The 27,430-nt window shown below is 35.4% G+C and overlaps 1 protein-coding gene across 7 annotated transcripts in view; it reads left to right on the forward strand.

Moving 5' to 3' along the window:
* The window catches only part of NRG4 (neuregulin 4), a 190,242-nt gene that overhangs the window by 137,960 nt on the left and 24,852 nt on the right, over positions 1-27,430 (forward strand). For all 7 annotated transcript variants that reach the window (XM_040493353.1, XM_040493352.1, XM_040493351.1 and 4 more), the window contains 2 exons: positions 18,927-19,076; positions 22,402-22,481. In XM_040493353.1, coding sequence (XP_040349287.1) covers positions 18,927-19,076; positions 22,402-22,481 — 230 coding nt within the window. The remainder of the gene's footprint in view (positions 1-18,926; positions 19,077-22,401; positions 22,482-27,430) is intronic.

Here is a 27,430-nt window from a genome sequence, read left to right on the forward strand (position 1 = left end):
CCTATTAGGCAGGTGAGCGTGAGGTTACTCAAGGGGAGGAGGCGTGGTCAAGGTGAAGGACACAGAACAAGATGGAGTCGGCCGGCGTAGGCCCGCCCTTTCACCATCTTGATTCCTGGCCCAGTGTAACCTTTTAAACCAAATTTGAATTTCAGCTACTTTGAAGTTCATTTATTTTTATTGAATATAATTGCCATATAATGCTGTATTAGTTTCAGGTATACAACATAGTGATTTAACAATTCTATACATTATGCAGTGGTCATCATGAAAAGTGTAATTATCTTCTGTCACCATACAAAGTTATTACAGTATTATTGACCATGTTCCTTATTCATTCCTATGACATATTAACTTTATAACTGGAAGTTCATACCTCTTAATCCTCTTTACATATTTCACCTATCCTCCCTATCCCCTTCCCCTTTGGCAACACAGCAGTTTGTTCTCTGTATTTATGACTGTTTGTTTTGTTTTTTTAGGTTCCACATTATAAGTGAAATCATATGGTTTTTGGCTTTGTCTGATTTATTTTACTTAGCATAATATCCTCTAGGTCCATCCATGTTGTTGTTGAATGGCAAGATTTCATTATTCTTTATGACTAAGTTATATTCCATTGTATATATCTACCACATCTTACTTATCCATTCCTCTATCTTTGGACACTTGGGCTGCTTCCATATCTTGGCTATTGTAAATAATGCTACAATAAACATAGATGTGCATATATCTTTTTGAATTATTGTTTTTGTTTTCTTTGGGTAAATACCCAGTAGTGGAGTTACTAGATTATATGGTATTTCTATTTTTAATTTTTTGAGGAACCTCCATAATGTTTTTCACAGTGGCTTCACCAGTTTACATTCCAACCAACAGACCCCCACATCTTTGCCAATATTTGTTATTTCTTATCTTTTTTTTTAATTTCTTTTTAATACTAGCTGTTTTGACAGGTATGAGATGATATCTCATTGTGGTTTTGATTTACATTCCCTGATGATTAGTGATTTTGGGAATCTTTTCACATGTCTGTTGACCACCTGTATGTCTTTGGAAAAAATATCTATTAAGGTTCTCTGCCCATTTTCTAATTAGATTATTTGTTTGGTGTTGAGCTGTATGAATTTTTTTTTTTTATACTTTAGGTATTTATATCATTTGCACATATCTTCTTCCCATTCAATGTGTTGCCTTTTTGTTTTGTTGATGATTTTATTCTCTGTGCAAAAGTTTTTAGTTCGATGTAGTCCCAATAGCTTGTGTTTGTTTTTTTTCCCCTTGCCTGAGGAGTGATATCTAGAAAATTGTTATGGGACCCAAGGAATTTAACAAAAATCCCCTACCCCTGGACAAGCAGAGGAAGACTAACTCCATTTTGTGCTACACCCACCATCTCATGTATAACCCCCACATGACCTACTTATTGCTTAAGACACTCCCCCACCCTAGTCAAGCCGCTGAGCACACCCTTACTGGAAACCGGCTCATTTAGGAATTCGGAACCCCTAACTGCCAAAGAATGTAAACCCTGCCTTTTGTCTGCCAAACTTGTGCGCCAATTCTGACCAGAGTGATAGGCTAGTTCAAACAGTTACTATAGGGTAAATTGTAATTCAATTGGCCACCTGCATGTGGACTGACATGACTATGCAACTTTCTGTGTGTGTTACAATCTCATTGGCCACTGGCCCCTATAAAACTGCTATGCCTCTTAACCTAGGGGTCCAAGTCCCTGCTCTGCTGTGTCGGGTATACTTGGGCCCAAGCTTGAGCTTGCAAATAAACCCTCATGCGTTTGCATCTGTATCGGCTCCTTGGTGGTCTCTCCGATTCAAAATCGGGGGCATTACATTGTTACAAAGGCTGATGTGTACGAGATTACCGCCTGTGTTTTCTTTCAGGATTTTTATGGTTTCAGGTCTTGAATTTTAATCCATTTTGAGTTTATTTTTGTGTCTGGTATAGGAAAATGGTTCAGTTTAATTCTTTGCATGGAGTGGTCCAGTTTTCCCAGCACCATTTGTTGGAGAGACTGTCTTTTTACCACTGTATGTTTTAGCTATTTGGATCTTGATAAATGGTATTTCCAAAATGACACAAAAATAAAATTATCTGTTTATATTTTTACCTTCTAAACTTTCATATTCAAAGGAACTTCATTAAAACAGTTAATCATATTTCCCACATAATAAATTATTTGGAAATATAAAAGTAAGCTATGGCGTGCCTGGGTGGCTCAATCGGTTAAGTGTACAACTTCGGCTCAGGTCATAATCTAGTGGGTTCGTGAGTTCTAGCCCTGCATCAGGTTCTGTGCTGACAACTTGGAGCCTGGAGCCTACTTTGGATTCTGTGTCTCCTTCTCTCTCTGCCCCTCCCCCACTTGTGCTCTGTCTCTCTCTCTCTCTCTCTCTCTCTCTCTCTTAAAAATAAATAAACATTTTTAAAAAATGTTTAAAGTAAGCTATATTTTGGGTATGTATATTTGTATTTTATAGGCATAGAGAGAGTTGGCCCAACTCCAGAAAAAAAAATGGGGGTCAGATCCATTCAATTTGGAGATAAAAGAATAATATAAAGAGTTTTGCTGATACAAGCACAGATTAATGCTATTAGTGCCTGAATATAGCTATGCTGAGCTGTCCTGCTAGTATTCAGGTGTCAACATTTCTTTAATGGACTTACATTGTAGTTATAAGAATTTATTGTAGTTTATAGCCTGGAATAAAAGCATGCTATTGTTTTTGAACTTCAACTGTGAATATTAACACAATAGGAAGAAAATATAGCATGTTTGAGATTTCCATGAACATTGTTCAGATTTTCTTCACTTAAGAAATTTACATGGGACTATCTAAAACTTTTTAAAGAAATGCAGAAAACTGAGTAATCATTTTACATCTTTGAATATTTGTATGTAACTAGTATTATTTTAAATTTAATCAAATTCTCTCCCTATATGTTTTTCCAGTTTTGCAAATAAATTTCAGAAATCCACAGTCCAGACTTCTGTTTGGTGGATCTGATTTGCATTATCCCTTTTTCCATTTATTTATTCTTTTCCTTCTCTGACTTTCTCTATTACACCATTCAAAAAAATTACAACAACCAGCATTTATTGTATGCCAAATGCTTTGAAATACATTATCACATTAGATTGCCCCAAGATGCCTTTTGGGTAGCTGTGAAGCTTTACATTTGAATAACTTATTTCAGGCCACTATCCCTTTCTACTGTCACATGCCTTCTTACCTTTGTGTACCCAAGATTTCTCTCAAAAGCATAAATTCTAATTTCTGTTCAGAATAAAAGTGGTTGTTATCAGGGGACCAACTGTGAAGTAGAATTTTATCTTTTTGGCTATTTCTGTCATGACTCTTTTTTTTTTTTAATGTTTATTTTTGAGAGGGAGGGAGCAGGGGAGGAGCAGAGGGAGAAGGAGACAGAATCTGAAGCAGGCTTCAGGCTCTGAGCTGTCAGCACAGAGCCCAACACAGGGCTTGAACTCACAAACCGTTAGTTAGATCATGACCTGAGCTACATTTGGTTGCTTAACCAACTAAACCACCCAGGCACCCAATTCTGTGATGACTTTTTTCCCTATACTATGCATTCGCTGTTCTCTTTTCTCAAAATTTTTTCCAAAAACTCTTCATTCACTTGGAGGTTTAAATAACAGTGTAGCTTAATTTATGACTTTTCCCAGAGATATTGCCATTTTCATTGTTTTCTGCAGAAAGAGAATTAGAAGGTGAGGCTGACTCTCATGGCTCCAACTGTCTAGCTATTAGGAATCCTTTACTCATGAAAACTGCCACAAAATTTGTTAGGCTTAATCCAAATGGATTTCATTAATATATCATTTAGCTCTTTGTAAGATAAAATGAATTACAACTGCTTGTTGCCTAACATTCTATTTCAAGTTATTACTAAATTTCTTTTCAATGTTTATTATTTATTTTTGAGAGAGACAGAGGGAAAGCAGGGGAGGGGCAGACACAGAATGTGAATCAGGCTCCAGGGCTTGAACTCATGAACCACGATATCATGACCTGAGCAGAAGTCAGACACTTTACTAACTGAGCCACCCAAGAGTCCCTCTTCTAAATTATTTTTGGTTTTTGAAAAATTCTATTGCAGCATACAAATGGCAGCATACAAATGGCAGAATCACAATGGAATATTGTGATTCTGAAGGACATTGCGTTTTTATCTAATTTTATATTTTTAGTTGTTAAAGATAGGATGTTAGAAAAAAATGCAAAAGTATGATTCTTTTCCAGTAAAAGTTTGATCCAGGATCATTTATTTTATCATGACTTTCATCTCCTAGTGTGTTCCTGAAAACATGTTTGAAAAGTCATTGTCTGAAAGTTAAAGATAAAATGGTATAAGGGACCCTAGAGGCCTATAATATGTTATAAAATTCCCAAATATGATAGTGTAGTTGCTACCTTGGCAATCCAAATGGAAGGACTAGAGTCTTCCCAGGCTCTGGAGCCTAGGGTCAGCCTTCCTGATGGTATAATATATACATAATATATACTATATGTAGTATATTATATATTTTACATATATAATATGCAATATGTTACATATATAATATATAATTAATAGATAATATATAGATAATAGATGACAATATATAATATAGATAACAGATAATAGTATAGATAATATATGTAATATATAATACATATATTAGTATCTATTAATATAATACAATAGATATACCTATAATAGATAATAGCTATAATATTTTATATATATTATATATATTTTAGAAAAGGTAAAGTCATGATCTCATATAAATATAAATTAACATATCAAAGATATCATTTAACTCATTAATTATTGAGGAGACCAGTAGGATGTTGCAAACAGTTCAAAGCAACAGATAAATACATAATGGGTAATTATATTATTATTATATTGCTGAAAGGAATTTACAAATACATGCAAAACTGATCAGTGTCTAAAGGAAATAATTATATTCCACCAGGCAAAATTCATTTGAACTTTTTTCAAGTTTATTTATTTATTTTGAGAGAGAGAGCAAGAGAAGGGCAGAGAGAGAGGGAGAGAGAATCCCAGGCAGGCTGTGCTGTCAGTGCAAAGTCCAGTGAGGGGCTCAAACCCACAAACTGTGAGATCATGACCTGAGGCAAAATCAAGAGTCAGAGGATCAACCGATTAAGCCACTCTGGTGCCCCTGAATTTCTTTTTAAGTTTACTTATTTATTTTGAGAAAGAGAGAGAGAAAATGGGAGAGAGAGAGAGAAAAAACATGACTGGGGGAGGGGCAGAGATAAAGAGGAAGAGAATCCCAAGCAGGTTCATTGCTGTCAGCACAGAGCCTGATTCGGTGCTTGAACACATGAAACTGTGAGATCATCACCTGAGCTGAAACCAAGAGTTGAACGCTTAACTGACTGAGCCACCCAGGCACCCCTCATTTGAATTTCTATGGCAAAGGATCATTTGTGTTAGTATAAGTTTTCTATATTTTACAGAGTTGTAGAATAGCTGGAATGAGAGCTGCAGACCCTTGTAGAATTGGATAACCTGAAAGAATATATTGGACAGGACACCCAATAATAATTTTTTGTCCATTTCAAAGTATTTCATAATTTTTCATGACAGCCAGAGCCTGGAGCCTGCTTCAGATTCTGTGTCCATCTCTCACTGCCCCTCCCCTGCTTGCTTGCTCTCTCTCTCAAAAAAGATAAATAAAAGTAAATGTTAAAAAAAATTTAAAAAAAGAAGTGATGGTGCAGCTCGTATAAGTACAACAAGGGTGTTAAACATATAGGTCACCTTGATTTGCTTTTGCACATTTGTGCCATTCCGTATTGAACATCCATGAAGGTTATAAAATTCTCTCTGAAAGCTTTCATAAAGAATCTTGGAATGGACTTTTATTTATTTATTTATTTATTTATTTTAATTTTTTTTTTCAACGTTTTTTTTATTTTTGGGACAGAGAGAGACAGAGCATGAACGGGGGAGGGGCAGAGAGAGAGGGAGACACAGAATCGGAAACAGGCTCCAGGCGCTGAGCCATCAGCCCAGAGCCCGAGGCGGGGCTCGAACTCACGGACCGCGAGATTGTGACCTGGCTGAAGTCGGACGCTTAACCGACTGCGCCACCCAGGCGCCCCTATTTATTTTTAATTTATTTTAAAAAATTGTTTTTAATGTTTATTTATTTTTGAGAGAGACAGAGACAAAATGTGAGTGGGTTAGGGGCAGAGAGAGAGGGAGACACAGAAGCAGAAGCAGGCTCCAGGCTCTGAGCGGTCAGCACAGAGCCTGATGTGGGGCTTGAACTCACGAGCTGTGAGATCATGACCTGAGCCGAAGTCGGACGCTCAACAGACTGAGCCACCCAGGCACCCCAGGAATGGACTTTTATAAGCCTCTGTTATTCACTATCCTGAGGCTAAGAAACCAAGCCTAAGAAACTAACTCTTCCAGACTTTGCCTGTAGTATCTATAAATTTGGATGAGTTCTTCTTTTCTTAAAGTCCTCCAAATTTGTCAGTGGTCTTGGCGTTTCGATAAGTGACTTCCTCACTACCTGTAATGCTTGACCTGTAAACCAGGTACCAGGCCAGTATTCCCAGGTGGTCTTTGTAGATTTTGGATCTATAGGTAAAGTAAACCTTAGTTCTGTAAAAATGACTTATCTTACCTAATTCAATGAGAATCATTCTCAAATATGATAGTTCAGGTAAGGCCTTGGTTGCCCAAATGATTTAACCAGTTTTATCCTAATAATAAGAGAACAGATTCTTATTGGGCATTTGAAAATAATAATAACAATACTGCCATTAAGAGTAAGATGAGGGCACTCAGTCCGTTAAGCATCTGACTTCTACTCAGGTCATGACCTCATGGTACATGAGTTTGAGCCCTGCATTGAGCTCTCTGCTGTCAGCATGGAACCAGCTTTGGATCCTCTGTTCCCCTTTCTCTCTACCCCTCCCCCTCTCCTTCTCTCTCTCTCTCTCTCTCCCCCTCTGTCTCTTTCTCTCTCTCTCTCTGTCTCTCTCTCTGTCTCAAAAATAAACATTAAAACAAGTAAGATGACTCAGTTTCTGAATTTGTGGGTCAAGGGGATGCTCAATGAGTATCAGATATTTCAAAATATTTTAATTTAACAAAAGTACTATTTGCTAAATTGTTGTGGGATATTCATAGCTTAAGAAAGAGGTCAGAAAAGTACATCATTACAATATTAATAATATTCTAAACGGATAACTACTCAATTTTCCCTCATCAGTTTATTCACTATGTTCCTCAGCATGTTGAGTTAGCAGTCTGCTCTCACAAAGCTGTGAGAGTCTGAATTATAAAGACTTGGAAATCCTGATTCAATCCTCTCAGAAGATTGTACTTAAGAATCTTTTTTTTTGAAGTATCAAAAATTTGCAGTAAATTGTACATTTCTTGTCCATGAGGCTCTGGGGCTGTCCTTTTTGGTTTAGGACACAAACTCTGCATCACAAAACATAAACTATGTAGATGACAGATGATTGTGGGTAATTTATTTCTGTGACCCATAATATCAGAATGGATAAAGGTAAAATTCTCTATTGGAATCTGTAAGAATTCTGGTTAAGAGTTTTGATCTGTATTTGCCCTGAGATTAAAAACATATTATGGGCAGAAAAGGCATTGACAAATCTCCAGGAAATTCTGGAGATTTTTGTTCAGTGTGTTAGTATTATAATTCTTTCAATGATCTCTATTTTTATGTGGTAAAAGATAAAAATAGTGTGATTTTCTAGGGTCTTCTGGGAAATCCCAATGATAGTTTTAGGTGTCAAAGATAAACTGAAAGTTTTACTTTTTCTATATTTAGGATCTAGTTCTGGGAAGGCAGAGGACATTTGGGCAGTGGATTAATACAGTTTCAAAGGTGCCTGAGAAACCAGACTTGGTTGCCTTTCTAGTTGAAAGAGAAAAAATAAAATTTACTTTGCAAATTTTGTCCTTCATTATGCTTTTTTATATTCTAGAACGAACTGACCCTTTAGTTCTCCCTGATTCTTTCTCATGGGTTTTGCTAGTTCAAACCATTTTTATAATAACATGAAGATGTTATGTATAGCACACTGTATTATTCTTGTCTCCAATGAATCATAAGGAAGTATTTAAAAATTTTTATTTCAATTTCCAATATAGTAAATACCAATAATCCTAACCAATGTAAACGGAAATTCTGGAGTCCTCAGTTAAGTCTGAAAGTCCTTTGCTTTGGAGACCAAAAAACCTCAAGACTGCAAACTGCTACTTTCAGACAAAACTACTCTTATTCCTTGAAAAACAAAAGTATACACAGACTTGTATTTCTCTGTCACAGTTGTTCCTAGTACAGTCTTATTACTCATATCAATTATAGGTTTCAACCAAGTAACTAACTTCTACTTCATAGACAAAACTGAGGGATGGGTAGTTTAGAGCTGTCTAGCATATACAAGCCATTTAGTAGATATGCAAATGTCATGACTACACATAATACAACTTTTTACTGTCACACACATCCCTTTTTTAAAATCTCCCTCATTGATATTTATTACATTAATAATATTTCTAGAAAAAGCAAATAAGATCAGTAACTGAATTTACATTAAGTTTCATTTTGATCCATTAGCCAATTTGGAAAAAAAGCCATATTGATCAAAGGGATTAAAAGTAAAATGTTTTCTTTGGTACATACAGTATTTTTTAACATGGTGGCCCTATAAACTTTTTTTTAAGTTTATTTATTTTGAGAGAGAGAGAGAGAGTGAGTGGGCTCGAACACATGGGGGAGGGTCAGAGAGAGGGGTAGAGAAAGAATCCCAAGCAGGCTCAGGACTGCCACTGCAGAGCCCCACGCAGGGTTCACACCCTTGAACTGAGAGATCATGACCCAAGCCAAAGTCAAGAGTTTGATGCTTAACCAACTGAGCCACCCAGGCACCCCGCAAAGCTATAACCTTAAGCAAAAGTAACTTAAAGATTAAGGGTCTTACGATATTAATTCAATTAATCAGTCTAAGACTTTAAGTTACCTTGGAAATGACCTACTATAAAACATAAATACTACAAAACATAATTATGATTGAAGTAAAATATTTGTCAGATCAATTATTCAATGAAATTGAACACAGTTTTATATTTTTCCTAGGTTTTAATAATATGTAGGAATAGTATGAGCTTATTTAATCAGTAAGCCTGTATAAGTTTAGGGAAAACACACCCTAGGAGAATTAAATGTATGCTTGTGTTATACTTAACACTGATGAAGAAAAAGAGGTGTTTTTTTAAGCCAAACTATTAGGTTAGCTTTATTTACTACAAATCTACTCCTACTAATGTGAACTTGGATTCTCCAAATATTTCTTAGGGTCACTGAAAATAATTTTATATAAGTTTAGCATTTTAAAACCATTAGAAGTTCAGCTTCCTATTCTGGGAACTTTATGAATACTGAATTTTATATAAAAGCTTATTTTTCTCTTTAAGTCAATCTGAGCAGAACTTTAAGAGGCTCTGTAGTATAATTTTTTAAATATCTTCTGGAGATAGGAAGACATTTCATATAGAATGAGAGGTAAAGGCTTTTTATTTTTTTATTTTTTATTTATTTTTATTTTTTCAATATATGAAGTTTATTGTCATATTGGTTTCCATACAACACCCAGTGCTCATCCCAAAAGGGGCCCTCCTCAATACCCTTCACCCACTCTCCCCTCCCTCCCACCCCCCATCAACCCTCAGTTTGTTCTCAGTTTTTAAGAGTCTCTTATGCTTTGGCTCTCTTCCACTCTAACCTCATTTTTTTTTCCTTTCCCTCCCCCATGGGTTTCTGTTAAGTTTCTCAGGATCCACATAAGAGTGAAACCATATGGTATCTGTCTTTCTCTGTATGGCTTATTTCACTTAGCATCACACTCTCCAGTTCCATCCATGTTTCTACAAAGGGCCATATTTCATTCTTTCTCATTGCCACGTAGGACTCCATTGTGTATATAAACCACAGTTTCTTTATCCATTCATCAGTTGATGGACATTCAGGCTCTTTCCATAATTTGGCTATTGTTGAAAGTGCTGCTGTAAACACTGGGGTACAAGTGCCCCTATGCATCAGTACTCCTGTATCCCTTGGGTAAATTCCTAGCAGTGCTACTGCTGGGTCATAGGGTAGGTCTATTTTTAATTTTTTGAGGAAGCTCCACACTGTTTTCCAGAGTGGCTGCACCAGTTTGCATTCCCACCAACAGTGCAAGAGGGTTCCCATTTCTCCACATCCTCTCCAGCATCTATAGTCTCCTGATTTGTTCATTTTGGCCACTCTGACTGGCGTGAGGTGATATCTGAGTGTGGTTTTGATTTGTGTTTCCCTGATGAGGAGCGACGTTGAGCATCTTTTCATGTGCCTGTTGGCCATCCGGATGTCTTCTTTAGAGAAGTGTCTATGCATGTTTTCTGCCCATTTCTTCACTGGATTATTTGTTTTTTCGGGTGTGGAGTTTGGTGAGCTCTTTATAGATTTTGGATACTAGCCCTTTGTCCGATAAGTCATTTGCAAATACCTTTTCCCATTCCGTTGGTTGCCTTTTAGTTTTGTTGATTGTTTCCTTTGCTGTACAGAAGCTTTTTATCTTCATAAGGTCCCAGTAGTTCATTTTTGCTTTTAATTCCCTTGCCTGGTAAAGGCTTTTTAAAGTCATAGACACGGAGAGAACTTATAGATCTTTAGATCTATAACTTTGGCACAGGTCAAGAGTAAACAGAAACATGAAATTTTACTCATAAATATCAAAAAAGTATTCTCCTTCCCAGTGCATATGAAAGTTTTAATTGATTTGAACTTAAAAATGGAAAAATAAAATTTTAATAAAAGTCTAACAAGCCAGATTCTCTGTCATCTTTAATAGAGAATAGATGTCTGTCATCTGTTTACAGAGATCATCAGATTATCAAACTCCAAAACCAAATTATTTATCAGTATTCTTACTAATGGGAAATAACTTATCAGTAGTAAGTGAACCACCACCACAACCATAAAATTAGTAAATAGGGGGAAAAACTAAAGACACAGAAGCAGCAAATTTTAAGATCTATTCCTGCTTAGAGTTCACGTCTGGGAGCCAGGAAAAGACATGTCTGGGCTTTAGGTGCCCAGGGGGTGTATTTCTCTGGCAACTTTGTTTATCTAGCTCTGTCACATGACTCTGTCTCAGTGAAGGACCTTCAAAACTGGTTAAAAAAAATATACATACTTTTTTTTTTTTAATGTTTATTTTGAGAGAGAGGGAGAGCACACACCGGGGAGGGACAGAGAGACGGGGAGAGAGAGAATCCCAGATTAGGCTCTGCGCTGTCAGCTCGGAGATGGCTGTGGGAGATGTGGCGCTCAATCTCAGACCCCACCAACTGTGAGATCATGACTTGAGCTGTAATCAAGAGTTCGACGGTTAGCCAACTGAGCCACCTAGGTGCCCTGAAATAAATTTTTATGAAAGGAAAAATGATTTTCATACAAATATAAAATGAATGTGTATCAAAGATATACTTAGTTCATTAATCAATGAAGGAACCAGTGAAATGTTACAACTGACTGAAGGGAGAATTCAAACAACACACACATTTAGGTATTGAAGTGAATTTACAAATAGATACAGATTAATATCCACAGGACAATCTATTTTGTTATATTGGACAAACTTAATTTGCATTAGTATAAGTTTTAAAGAGTTTACAAAGTTGTAAAGTAACTCAAATACAGTGAAAAGCACACCCTGGAGAGTCAGATAACCCAAGGAGGTACATTAAGACTGGGTACCTAGTAGTCTTTTTTTCTTGTCGTTTTCAGAATCTTTCACTAGAGAACAGTTCAGGCAGCAGCCCTTTCCAGCTCTTGTTTTCTTGGCCAATTAGCCATAAGGTTAGCCAGCCCCTAATCTTTCAACCACCCATCTAGAACTTTCTAGGTTCTTGGAGCAAGGTTAGGGAAAATGGGTTTGTCTGCACCTGTCTTTCTTCACTAGCTGGATGACGACTTTCCTTGCTGCCTCACTTTCCTTCATGCATCTTGCAGTCACCTCAGAGCCAACCATTGCACAGTGTGGAGGTGGAGCTCTGAGACAGAAGGTTTAAATTGGCGAAGGGATATCTGTTGGAATAATTACTCCGAGTGACTTAAGTAAGCTCTGATTCCCTGAGCCTGATCACCGGGATTTTCCCAGAGGGGAATTCCAAGAAGTATCTGACTACACAGTCACAAGCTCAGACCAGGGAAGGTCTCTGCTGCCTTGGCTGATGCCAAGTTCTGTCCCCTATCCGCAACAGTAGCATTCCCACTGTTAGGTGGAATCACCATTTGTCAGGTGATAAAAGGCTGAATTCTATTTGAGAGGCAGTTTAAGGAGTACAAACGTGTAATGTATGAAAGGATACTTATTCAAAAGTAAAATAATTGAGACTGAGGATCACTTAGAATTGGAAAATGTAAGAAAACCGACATTTATTGTGTTTCTTTATTTGGCATGTTGCCTCATTTAATTATGTATATTGTTTGTGTCTATCAGTAGTTTTGCTGGGCCTCACTATGTTTTACTAAACTCAGTTACCAGAAGAAATCTGGATTTTATGAGTTGTTTTATTAGCCACAGAAAGTTTTAAAGTTTTCTGAAGGCCATTTGGTTAAAATAGGCTGAGTCTTGGCACTCTTTATAGATAAGACTTCTGTTTTTTTCATCTCTAAATTTAGTAGAGGGTTATAGTACAAAGAAAAAAGTTCAAATGCTACTGTGATATTAATCACAACAAAGTCCTCTTTAATTTGACTTTTGGCACTGTACCATATACTTTATTAAACGTCAGGATTTAAACTGATCTTTAGAACACCATTACAAAAGGGAAATAGCCACCTTTGAAGCTTATTTGCAAATGCATAAAACAGTTGCTCTGTTTAGTTATGCATTTTGTTAGCACTTTTCACAGTAATAATCTTATTTCTGATAGTGTTCATTAGAATACTCAACAGAAACAATTGATACATCTATCTTGATTTTACCATGCTTAGAACAAAACTTATAAGAGAATAAATCTTGAAACCTCACATTTTTCCAGATCAGACACTGTGCTTATCAAACATGGTGGAATATGGTTATGAAACAGTGGAAGCATTCCTTCTCTCTTAGGTCTCCTTATCTTCTGAGTTTGTCTTAGTGATTTGTGTCATTTGTCCAAGAGTAGAAATGATTCTTCATAGCTAACTTGGGTTAGCTTATTGCTGTTCTAGGAAGCACAGTGCCAATGAAAGACAATATATATCTTTAAAGCTCCTTCATTTTCTTATTTGTTGCATAATGAAGTTGTATCAGATTATGCATTTGCTTATGAATTTCCCTTACCCTTTTAGTGTCTTTATTATCCACCATTTCCATTAGAAGACAACTGAAAAATATTCCCATTTCTCATCAGTAAGATTTCATTTTCAGTGTAGGAATACCATGCAAAGTGACAATTGTGACTTTTGCGTAGCTCTAATACTTAACTTCTTTTGTCAGGAAGTGAACTGATGCTGGCTTTTCTTTGTCTTATTCCAAGTTGGGGCATGAGATTTTCCCTGCATTAGAAGGTTGTTGAGACCTGAAGCCTGGGAAGGTAAGATGCCAGCATGAATATTGTCCACTTAGAACTGTGGTTGAATTGAGTGTCCGGTGATTTATGAGCATAAGTCATTCCAGCTGTTCCCAGTTTATAAGCTCACCATTTGTTCACATGCTTCCTTCATTCATTGTGCCTTAGCTTGTTTTAGGAAATAAAATACTTCAATATTTCAGTGATTTGTTTAAGCTAAAAAAGTAGAACTTTTCACAATAAAACTATAACAATGCCCTACAAAATGACAAATGTGAATTCTTCTTTATGCAATGTTTTATCCATTTATATTCAGATTTAATTGGTAGTCCATTTCAGCATATGAATTATCTGGTTAACAGTCAATCTTGAAAGAGTCTAATAGATTTTGCTTTTAACTAAGGTTAGATTATACTTACACATATGAAGTGTAGTAATTATTTGTTTTTTGTGGTGCTAGTAATCATATAAATATAACATTAAACAAAATTTTTGCAGGATTGAATATTAATTAGCTAAGTATCTGTAGTGTTAAGAATCTAGTAAATACTTAATGAAGTTACCTTTATGGCACTAGTTAATAAAAGAGGAAAAGGTCATGAATTAGTCTTCCCTAATTGAGTTCTTGCTTCCAAAATTCCAGTAGGAGTTTCATAGGATGTTGGCGTGTTTGTGTATTATTTTATGTCCTGGACTACTAAAGGGGTTCAAGCTCATGTTGTCAGTTCATATTTCTTGAACACTCTAATAGTTTTATTTTGTTTTGTTTTAACTATTTTTCATGGATTTCAGGTTGAACTTTTATTATGCTACAGAGTATTCGTCAATGTAATTCAATTTTGGCGTGTGCCAATATTGTACTTTTGCTTTCCAGAATAGATTATTCCAAGTAAAGTGATATTGACATTGAGTCTCCACTTGGTTAGTGAGCTATTCTATAATACAAACTTGTTTCTGAGAAATATTTACTACTACTACTAATAATAAACAGTAGCATTTATTGGTTGTCATGCTCTTAACCTTTTCTGGCTATAATTTTTCTTAGGCATTATATTCCCTATAGTCCAATATGAGATGTAAACATGGTCTTTATAAAGTCACTAATTTCAGTTCCATTTGTATAGTGTGTTTCAACATTCAAAGCACTTTTAGACATTGTTTGATTCTGACAATAGCCCTATGAAATAGCTAAAGCAAGTGTTGTTATTTTGATTTTACGGAGTCTTAAGAGAGTTTAAGTGACTTGTACAAGGTCACACAGCCAACAAGCACAAGTGTGGGTTCAAGAAATTAGTTTTTTCTAGCTCATAGTTGAATACTCTTTCTTGAAGCTAAATGCACTATATTTGTTTACATGATTAAAAACTTGGTTCTTTTATTATGGTAAAGGTCTCTAATGTGTAACAACGTACTTTAAGTGCTGTATAATCTAATGAATTTATTTCATGTGCAATGTACCATACATAGCCTCTGGTTTTAGGGAAAGATTATTGGCGGTATTCAGCCAGAAAACCAAATCATGACCGGATTTGGGGCTTGGGAGTTATATCTATTCCAGGTTTCATCTTTCAGTTCCAGGAGAATGTACATGATCTCCCTCACTAGGTAGACACTAGATGTCACAACTGTTTGCTACTTGGTGGTCTGTGCAGAAATGAGATCCAGAAATAATTTAGCAATATAGTTGCATAAAGACTGAAGGCTACTTAGTTCTGTGTACCCAGTTCTGTGTAAAATGCTGGTGCAATATCTTACCTTTCTGTCTTGCTTCAACTAGTACTACCAGTTGTCTGGCTAGATCTTCTTAATTCACCCTCTTTACCCATAAAATAATTGGTTAACTGTCTGCCTGAAATTTCACTTTTATGTTGTAACTGAGGTTGTAACATTTTCATAAATGAGCTTGAGCTTTAAAAGTGGAATCCAGGTGTGCCTTGCTGGTTCAGTTGGCTCAGTTGGTAGAGCATGCAGCTCTTGATCTTGAGGTCAGGAGTTTGATCTCTATGTTGGGTGCAGAGATTACTTAAAAAACTAAAAAATCTTAAAAAGAAAATCATAATCCATATACACACTCATTGGTAAGCTGTGTTTACTTTTTTGTATGATAAATATCTAAAAATTTAAAATTAATTTTTAGGTTAATCATTCCTACTTCTTCAACATAGTATTTAAATTTCTCTTTGCCTTTCTCTAAATTCTAATTTGACTAGTTAAAAAATAACAGGATTTTTTTTCTTGACCTTGCTTTATTTAAAGATAGCAACATGTTTTTACTTTCCCACAAGCGTATGTGTTTGCTTTACCCTGCTGTAAGACCACAGAACAACACTCTAGTGTTGATTTCCTTTATATTCCTTTTTGTTTGTTTATCACCTGATCTGACCGCTCAATGTCTATTATACCATTCCCCGACTCCTTTCAACTCAAAGTTTTTATCGTCCAGGTAAAACATTTTTAGTTAGTTCCATCACCTAGTTTGTCATCTTCCTTCAAGTTCAATCTTACCTAACCTTGAGCAGCATTAAGAAATTTGAGTAATGAATTTATAGGCTTTTAAGAAATCCTACTTATGAAGAAGAATTATGCTGTCTCATTTCTGGATTTATTTCTTTAGGGTTCTAATTATCTTTTCTAGAGTAGAAACTGAGCCCCATTTGCACATTATTTCTAAACTTATTTTAAAGCTACGACACTGGGTGGGAGGGAGGGGAGAGTGGGTGATGGGTATTGAGGAGGACACCTTTTGGGATGAGCACTGGGTGTTGTATGGAAACCAATTTGACAATAAATTTCATTAAAAAAATAAATAAATAGGGGCGCCTGGGTGGCGCAGTCGGTTAAGCGTCCGACTTCAGCCAGGTCACGATCTCGCGGTCCGTGAGTTCGAGCCCTGCATCGGGCTCTGGGCTGATGGCTCAGAGCCTGGAGCCTGTTTCCGATTCTGTGTCTCCCTCTCTCTCTGCCCCTCCCCCGTTCATGCTCTGTCTCTCTCTGTCCCAAAAATAAATAAAAACGTTGAAAAAAAAATTAAAAAATAAATAAATAAATAAATAAAGCTATGACACCAACTTCTTTCAGTAGCTAAGCCTTTTCCTTAAAAACCTTCAGAAGTCACAAATAATTGTTATTTATCTTCTAATTCTAAATTTAGAATTCTAATTTTAAAAATTAAAGAAGCTAGAGGAGTTTTTCCTCTTTTTTTTTTTTTTTTTTTTGGTCATTTTAGAGATACTTTGGCCAACTAAATTTAGAACCTAGTTTTTGTTTTTGTTTTTTTACTGTGTGGAATGCCCCTTTCCTTTGGTTATTTTGTGATGATATATGTATCAGTTTTTATGACAGTTGCTATGTTGACATTCCAGGTAGTGTGTGTGTGTGTGTGTGTGTCTATTTATTCCCCTTTGAGGAGTGGGATGTGGAGTTATAGGAGAAAGAAGTTATTTTCATTAATTTTTTTTCTCTTCACACTTATTTATTTGACTCAGTCTATGGAAAAAGAAGTATTTTCTATTTTATTAGATAATTGTGTTTTCCCCAAATAATTTTATTGCCACTTCAGTTTTCCACTCATGTTATTTCCTTACCTTTTTTTCCTGTGTCTCAGCTCCATCTTTACAGTAGTTTGAGAGAATTGAGACTGCTTTTTTGCTCAAACTGATACTCTATAACCAATAATGCTACTGCCTCACAGTGGGTAGGGTTTGGGATTAATAAACCATCTTTCATATTTAAGTAAGATATCTCATTTAAGTAAGATTGATATATCTTGTACTATATCTTGATCTTTTCTTATATCTATGTGTATTAGTGTATCACATTAGTTATCAAAACTTTGTTAGTAATTGGTTCACTAAGGTGGGAGAAAGGAGATAGATCAACATTTCTAGTTTTGGTAATACCAGCTTAAAGAAGAAAAATACACACACACACACACACACACACATTTTTAATGTACACATATACACACTTTTTTATACATGTACATGTCCATGCATACATACACTCATACACATATATTTTTTTACACTGAATTATTGCTAAGTGAAATTTACTCTATAACTTCTTAGGTTTATTAAACAATGTATACCGTTATTTATTTTAACTGCAACTACAAAATAATGAAATTGATTTGGTGCCAAACAATGTCATTCTTATTAATCCATATCAATCTCTGTGTTTTTTTTAAAGTTAAAAAAATTTTTTAAATGTTTTTATTACTTATTTTTGAAAGAGAGATAGAGGAGAGTAGGGGAAGGGCAAAGAGAGAGGGAGACACAGAATCTGAAGCAGGCTCCAGGCTCTGAGCTGTCAGCACAGAGTCCGATGCAAGGCTTGAACCCATGAACAGTGAGATCATGACCTGAGCTGAAGTCAGATGCTGAGTGGACTGAGCCACACAGGCGCCCCTCAATCTCTGTGTTTTATAATTCTTTGAACATATTAATAGGGTAAAAGGAACTGATTTATAATATGAAAGATTATAGTCCTTTGCCGTATAGTTTTAAGGAGCTGAAAGTAATCGCCTTTAAAATATTTGGTTGGCAGAAGTACCTGGCTGGTTTAGTTGGTAGAGCGTGTGACTCTTGATCTCAGGGTTGTGAGTTTAAGCCCCACATTCAGTATAGAGCCTACATAAAAAAATAAAATTTGCCATAAAATGTTTGGTTGGCAAGTGAAAATATAAAAAATATTCTAGAAAAGGAAATTATAGGAAATAGAGCTACCAGATATTAAAACATATTATAAAGCAACCATGTTGAAGCAGTGTAGTAGAACATTAGATGTGTAGAACATGGTAGAAAGAAATGTTCTTTATATAGATTTGACATGTTAACAGAGGCCCTGTTAAGCAGTAGGTAAGGGAATGATTATTTAATAAGTAGGGTGAGAATAAGCAGTTAGCAATATTGTAGAAAAGTACATTTAAACCCGCATCTATACTGGATGTAACAAAATAAATCTCAGATAAATTTAAGTTAAGTGTAGATAATTACATTATTGAAAATCTAGAAGATAAGAGGACTTAATATGTTTTAATTTCTCTGGAGTTTCTAAGCACTGAGAAACCAGAAAAGGAAGATTAGAAAGATTAGATTGCATATGCTAATGTGTTTTATTATAACTGTAGCTCTGTGAACATTATAGGAAAGCATGCCTACTTTATATTCACAACCTGAAAAATTAGTCTTCTTTACTCTTCATACCAGCTGAAAACCTTTTGTTTTCTATATTAGTTAATGGAACAGAGAATGCAGTTCTTTACCTAAAATTTTATTCTGTAGATGCACTGAAAATTATACAGGAGCTCGTTGTGAAGAGGTTTTTCTCCCAAGCTCCAGCATCCAAACTAAAAGTGACCTGTTTGCAGCTTTTGTGTCATTGACTATTCTTCTAGGAACTCTTATCATTGGAGCCCTCTACTTCCTTTTCAGGTAACCAAAATAGAAACATACTTTTGAAAAGAAAAAAGTAATGCATAAAGTAGTTTTTCTACTAAATAACTAATATGCCCTTTGGATCTAGATATTTTTACAGATAGTGATTTCTATTTAAAGTTCTCTAATACAGTTGTTATTAAATTAATAAGTCATTTTGAAAGTATCTTAAATAGTCTCTATTTGTTCTTTGTTACTGACATCAAGCGTTGATTTCTGTAAACTAATTAGGTAGACCCACATTCACTAAAGTCATCATGCCAAAGCACCTAAATACTAGGTCTATTTAAAGTACATTTTGAATGTGAAAGGAAGGAAACAACTTATGCAACATTGTAAATATGAATTTAAGGCCTGTGGTTAATATCTAGGATTATTTCTTCATTTAGTGCCTACTATGTGCTAGGCATTGTGCTAAGAATAAAGAATACAATAGTGGGGAATCTACTTCCAAAGCCAAGAGCACACTGTATACACTGTATGTTAGCTAACTTGACAATACATTATATTTAAAAAAAAAGAATACAATAGTGAACAAGACAGACATGTTCCCTAATTGTAGAGACTTAAATCAACTTGGAGAGAGACAAATAAGGAGGCAATTAATTTGGGAAGACTTGTAACTCATAAGACAAAAGGAAAAATTACTCATATGAAGCAATAAAATGTGGTGGAGATTACTTTCAATTATTAGTTTTGGTCTTCACCTTTTTCTGGAATTTTATGAAAATAATAAATATAGAATTTATAAGTTTAGGAGTTATCTGGTATTATAACTCTCATTACTACTATTTATTAAGTGCACACTGTAATACTTGTGAAATACTTTTAATACTATGTTCTCGTAATACTTGTGAAAATGGAGCTGCGGGTAATAATAAAAGAGATGCAAAAGGGCTTAAGAAGTTTATATTCTAGGAAAGGTTTTATATATATGTAAAATTATATTTCATAAAATCCTCCTTTCTGAATTACTTTATGCCATAGAGTAATTAAAAGTTGGAGAGAGACTGCTCTTTTAAAACATATAATTACATATTTTATTCTAAAATATATCATTTAAGCAATCTCATGTTTTACTTCAGATAAAAAAAATTCAATAGAAACCCATTGTATCAGATTGTATTTTCCCAAAGATAGCTACAATATCTCTCATTCCCACATGCTGTTCTAACCCTATTTAACCTTAATTACCTCCCTAAAAGCTCTATCTCCAAACATAGTTACATCAGGAATAAGTGCTTCAATTTGTGAATTCTGGGAGATAGAGTGTAACCTGTAATGGCTAGTATGTGTGTTAGTTAGCATTCTCCATACAAATAGAACCAATAGAATGTGCAGAGAGATAGATTTATTTTAAGGAATTGGCTCATTAAGTTGTGGAGGCTGGCATGTCAATAGTCTTCATGGTGGCCTGGCAGACAGGAGACTCAGAGAATAGTGAGTGTTGCAGTTCAGCTCTGAAGGCTATCTGCTGACACAATTTCTTCTTACTCAAAAGAGGTCAGTCTTTGTTCTTTTTAAGGCCTTAGACTGATTAGATGAAGCCCACCCCCGTCATGGAAGGCAATCTGCTTTACTCAAAATACATAGATTTAAAAATTAATTAAAAAAAAACACTCTTATAGAAACATCCAGAATAATGTTTGACCAAATATCTGGGCACCATGGCCCAGCCAGGTTGATACCTAAAATTAACCATCACAGTATGAACAAAAAAATTATGAGCCAAGGGATGCGTGGGTGCCTCAGTTGATTAAACATTTGCCTCTTGATCTTAGCTCAGGTCTCGATCTCAAGGTAGTGAATTTAAGCCCCACATTGGGCTCTGCACTGGGCACAAAGCCTACTTAAAAAAAAAAAAAAAAAAAAAGGAAAATTATGAGCCAATCTTATTCATTTAACCTAGATATAAAAGATTAAAAATTAGCAAACCAAGTTCAGTAATGTATTTAAAAACTATGATCTTGGAATTATTCCATTACTATAAGAACACAAAGTTGGTATAAAGTTATTAACTAATGTATTTTATCTAGTTTGTATATTAAAAGAGAAAAATCTTTTTTTAAATGTTTATTTACTTTTGAGAGAGATAGAGACAGAGAGAGAGAGAGAGCAAGCTGGGGAGGGGCAGAGAGAGAGACACACACACAGAATCTGAAGCAGGCCCCAGGCTCCAAGCTGTCAGCACAGATCCTGATGCGGAGCTTGAACCCATAGAACGTGAGATCATGACCTGAGCCAAAATCGGATGCTTAACCGACTCAGCCATCCAGGCACCCCACATCCTTACCATTCTTAAAGAAAATAGCATTCTTGAAAATTTTTCAGATAGGGTTGCAATATGTTTGAAATTGTGTATTTCCCATTTTTGAATGAGAACATAAGCAGAGTCATGGCCTTAACGATGCCAAGAATAGAATTAATTTGAAAATGAGTAGCTATTGCTTATAGAAGCTACACTTATGATTTGGGCTCATATGTATTGACCAAATGAAATGTATTTGTCAGAGTGGTGCTTTCAAGAATGAAACCAAGTCTGTTTACTAAAATAGTTTTTGGGTCCATTAGTGGTTGAAATTGCTTTAAATGTGGGTCTTTTGAAATTTAGTAACTAATTAGTGTGATCTTTGAATGAGGTCAAAAATGATACCTCACTAATGCTGAAATCTAGCCTAGAATCAGTAATGTTTCATGAGGAGGAATCAGGGTTTTTTAGAAGACACATTTCATTTTGCTGTGGTAAAATGGTTTTGAATTCATTTTCACTAATATATACTCTAAGCACTGACACTGAAAAAAATTAGAGCAAGTGTACATTTCAAAATCTTGTTTAATATTAAAAGTAGTTAAAAAAAACTGTCATGATCATCTGAATACAATTATAACCCATATTAATTGGCCAGATGACCTAAAAGATGGATGAACTACAACCTTAAAAAGGCACAAAATGAGGTTTTCAATGTCATTAATAGTGAGTAAAGCCACTCCATATCACAAATGTCTCGGCTAATAATGAAAACCTCTTTTAAAAGGGCAAAAACATTACACTAAACATTAAAACATTACAAAAACATTACATTAATAATAGCTTTCCAACTTCAAAGGAAAAGAACTAAGTGCATCATCAGCATCTGAAGTCCCCATAATGAACTCCCTGACTTGGTGGATTTGTTGAATAATGGGGCACAGTTTTAGGGCAGCCCTGTCAGTTTCAGGTAGTTCTGGAGAAGAAAATAGACCTCCAAATTTTCAAGTTTAAACTTCCCTCTGCTTTTCCACTTACCTGCTTTTTATTTGTGTGTTTCTTCTTTACTGTCAGGAAGGGCCACCTTCAGAGGGCCAGTTCAGTCCAGTATGATATCAACCTGGTGGAGACAAGCAGTACCAGTGCCCACCACAGTGAGTAAATTCAAAATAAAATGCTTGTTTTAAAGCCCTGGATGAGATTGTTGTTGTTACATGTAGAGATTTGGATCTATCCAAAAAGGTTGACTCAAGAAAACTTTTCTATGAGTTTTCACATTAAGATGGATTTCTTTTTCACATTAAAATGGATTTCTTATTAGCATGACACCGGTCATTTTTTTTCCCCCAGAGAAAACCATGTTATCTCAGTATGTGAAATTATGTTTTTAGCTATAATGTGTTATAATGTGTTATACATATATAAGGGATTAGTTTCTCCAGAAGTAATTTTTTTAATATTTGTTTATTTTTGAGAGAGAGAGAGAGTGCATGCAGGGAAAGGGTAGAGAGACAAGGGTACCAAGGGGCAGGGCTTGAACTTATGAACTGTGATATCATTACCTCAGCCAAAGTTGGAAGCTTAACAGGCTGAGCCACCCAGGCACAGCAGAAGTTATTTGAAGTGGGCTGGTATATAGAGAAAAGGATATTTACCTGTGTAAGGATAGGCAAAACTTTGGGAAACTTATAGACCAATTAACGTTTGAGAAGTTTCTTGAGACTTCTACTTCTGGCTAAGATGGAGTAGCAGGTACTAGGACTGGATTTACCTTCTACTTAAAACTGTAAAAAAAAAAATGGATATAATACATGAAACACAGGTTTTCAAGACATTGGACATCAGGAAACAAAGGATCATGATCCCTAAGAGATGGGAAACAGAAGTAAGCCAATGATTGCTTCAGATTATTGCGTTGAAATAGTTTACAGGCTGTGGCACAGAAAGGGGGAACCCAGGCTGAGCTTGGTAGACTCCCTGAGTTAAGAAGATGAAATTGAGAGTCTAGAAAGGTTGAGGTGGCTATAATTCAGTGAACAGAGTACTGGAAAAGATAGCTGCATAGAGAAAATTCCAGAGATCTCCAGTTCAAGTATTCAGCTGAATGTTAATCAGCACATATGTAGTAGGGAAATACTTGAGGTTAGGTATAGAATTACTTGAAAGGATTAGAGATGTCCAGTACTCACACAGGGCTCGGAAAAATGTCTGTTCCAAAAAGTTAAAAAACAAAACAAAACAAAAAATTGTTATTTGTGGGACATTAAGGAGACTACAGAGCAGAGTGTTTCCCCAGTAGAGGGGAATAATTAGCCCTATATTTAAGCACTGTTCCAGCCCTGCCTGACAAACCTTAAAAATTTCCAAATAACTGCATCCCAGATTAAATCTCAGTAAGACAGCAACAACAACAAAAACAAACACACGCACATGCACACACACACTCACACACACCAAACAAACAAAAAACCCAATACCCAACAGGTACAATTCACTGCCTTGCATCCAATCAAAACTTACCAACCTGTTGGTTTAACATATGAAATCAATGTGAAAGACCACATTAACAGAATAAAGATAAAAACCACACAATAACCACATTAGATGCAGAAAAAGTAGTTGACAAAGTTCAACATCCATTAATGATAAAAATTCTCAAGAAAATAGGTATAGAGGAAATTTCCTCAACATAGATAAAGACCATTTATGAAAATTCCACAACCAACATCATTATCAGTGGGAAAAAACTGATCGTTTTGTCTCTTTACTTTTCCAGTACAAGGCAAGGATGTTCACTTTCACACTGGAAGTACTAGAAGAGCAACCAGACTTTTTTTTTTAATAATGGCATCCTATCTAAAAGGAATAAATTAAATTATCTGTTTGCAAGCGATATGATTTTATATGTAGAAAACCCTAAATACTCCATTAATAAACTATTAGAACTAATAAATGGCTTCAGTAAATTTGCAGGATACAAAAAAACATGTAAGAAAAATTATAATTCATTATACCAAAAATGATCTATTTGAAAAGGAAGGAAATCAACAAAACAATTCTATTTGTAATACCACCAAAATCATTACTTAGAAATAAATTTAATCGGGGCGCCTGGGTGGCGCAGTCGGTTAAGCGTCCGACTTCAGCCAAGTCACGATCTCGCGGTCCGTGGGTTCGAGCCCCGCGTCGGGCTCTGGGCTGATGGCTCAGAGCCTGGAGCCTGTTTCCGATTCTGTGTCTCCCTCTCTCTCTGCCCCTCGCCCGTTCATGCTCTGTCTCTCTCTGTCCCAAAAATAAATAAACGTTGGAAAAAAAAAATTTAAAGAAATAAATTTAAGCAAGGAGGCCAAAGATCTATACATTGAAAACTATAAAATATTTATAAGAGAAATCAAAGACACAAAAATGCAAAGATATCCCATGTTCACGGATCAGAAGAATTAATATTGTTAAAATGTCTATACTACCCAGGGTGATACAAAGATTTAATGAAATTGTTATCAAAATTCCAATAGTGTTTTTCACAGAAGTAGAAAAAAAAAACAACCTAAAATTTGGAACCACAAAAGACCCTGAATAGCCAAAGCAATCTTTAGAAAGAAAAAGCAAGTTGGAGGCATTACATTTCATGTCTTCAAATTATATTACAAAGTTATTGTAATTAAAACACACATGTAGACCAATGGAACAGAATCAAGAGCACAAAACTAAATCAAGCATTTACAGTCAATGAATTTTTATAATATTCATATTCCAGTTAGTTAACACACAGTGTAATATTAGCTTCAGGTGTACAATATAGTGATTCAACACTTACATACAACACCTGGTGCTCATCACAAGTACACTCCTAATCCCCATCACCTATTTCACCCATCCCCCACCCCCCAACTCCCCTCTGGTAACCATAACTTTGTTCCTCTATAGTTAAGATTCTGTTTCTTGGTTTGCCTCTCCGTTTTTTTTTCTTTACGGTCATTTGTTTTGTTTCTTAAATTCCACATGTGGGTGAAATCATATGATATTGTTCTTCTCTGACTGATTTATTTTGCTTATTAGCATAATAGGTTCTAGCTCCATCCACATCATTGCAAATGGCAAGATTTCATTCTTTTTTATGGCTAACATTCCATTGTATAAAAACCACTTCTTCTTTATCCATTCCTCAGTTCTTGGACACTTGGGCTCTTTCCATAATTTGGCTATTATAGATAATATTGCAATAAACATTGGGGTGCATGTATCCCTTTGAATTAGGGTTTTTGTATTCTTTGGGTAAATATCTAGTAGTGCAATTGCTGGATGTTAGGGTAGTTATATTTTTAATTTTTTGAGGAACCTCCATACTGTTCTCCAGTGGCTGCACCAGTTTGCATTCCCACCAAAGTATAAAAGGGTTCCTCTTTCTCTGCATCCTCACCGACATCTGTTTTTCTGTGTTATTAATTTTAACCATTCTGACTGGTGTGAGGTGGTATCTCACTGTGGTTTTGATCTGTATTTCCCTGATGGTGAGTGATAGTTGAGCATCTTTTCATGTGTTCATTGGCCATCTGTGTGTCTTCTTTGGAAAAATGTCTATTCATGTCTTCTGCCCTTTTCCAGTTGGATTATTTGTTTTATGGGTGTTGACATGTATCAATTCCTTATAGATTTTGGACACTAACCATTTGTGGGATATGTCATTTGCTAATATCTTCTCCCATTCGGTAGATTGCCTTATAGTTTTGTTGATTGTTTACTTCACTGTGCATAAGTTTTTTATTTTGATCAAGTCCCGATAGTTTATTTTTGCTTTTGTTTCCCTTGCCTCAGGAGACATATCTGGAAAAAAGTTGCTGTGGCCAGTGTCAAAGAGGTTACTACTGCTTGTTTTCTCCACTAGGGTTTTTATGGTTTCCTGTCTCACATTTAGGTCTTTAATCCATTTTTGTGTATGGTGTAAGAAAATGGTCCAGTTTCATCCTTTTACATTATGCTATCCAGTTTTCCCAACACTTTGGTTGAAGAGACTGTCTTTTTTCCATTGGATATTCTTTTCTGCTTTGTCGAAGATTGACCATATAGTTGTAGGTACATTTCTGGGCTTTCTATTCTGTTCTATTTATCTTTGTGTCTCTTTTTATGCTACTACATACACTACAGGTACAGCTTTGTAGTAAACTTGAAGTCCAAAATTGTGATGCCACCAGCTTTGCATTTCTTTTTTAGGATTGTTTTGGCTATTCATGGTCTTTGTGGTTCCATACAAATTTTAGAATTGTTTGTTCTACATCTGTGAAAAATGCTGCTGGTAATTTGATAAGGATTACATTAAATGTGTAGATTGCTTTGGGTAGTATAGACATTTTAACAGTATTTGTTCTTCTGATCCATGAGTATGGAAAATCTTTCCATTTCTTTGTGTACTTTTCATTTTCTTTTATCAGTACTTTATGGTTTTCAGAGTATAGGTTTTTCAGATCTTTGGTTAGGCTTATTCCTAGGTATCTTATTGTTCTTGGTGTAATTGTAAATAATCCCTTAATTTCTATTTCTTTTTTTTAATTAAAACATTTTTTAATGTTTATTTTTGAGAGAGAGAAACAGAACGCAAGTGGGGGAGGGGCAGAGAAAGAGGGAGACAGAATCTGAAGCAGGCTCCAGGCTCTGAGCTGTCAGCACAGAGTCTGGCATGGGGCCCGAACTCACAAACTGTGAGATCATGGCCTGAGCTGAAGTCAGATGCTTAACCAACTGAGCCACCCAGGTGCCCCCTTAATTTCTCTTTCTGCTGCTTCATTATTGGTGTTTAGAAATACAACAGATTTCTGCATGTCGATTTTGTATACTGCACCTTTACTGAATTCATGTATCAGTTCTAACAATTTTTTTGTGGAGTCTTTTGGGTTTTCTATATAGAGTACCATGGGACTTCATCAAATATAAAAGTTTCTGCACAACCAAAGAAACAATTAATAAAACGAGAATATAGCCTAAGGAGTAGGAGAAAATACTTGAGATAAGGGGTGAGATAAGGGGTGAAGCACCAACGTGTATATATATATAAGAAACTTGTACAACTCAATAGCAAAAAATCAACTAATCCAATTTTTTAAAGTTT

This window comes from Herpailurus yagouaroundi, unplaced genomic scaffold, assembly GCF_014898765.1.
Source record: "Herpailurus yagouaroundi ecotype Mexico unplaced genomic scaffold, PumYag 184, whole genome shotgun sequence".
Classification (NCBI taxonomy): domain Eukaryota; kingdom Metazoa; phylum Chordata; class Mammalia; order Carnivora; family Felidae; genus Herpailurus; species Herpailurus yagouaroundi.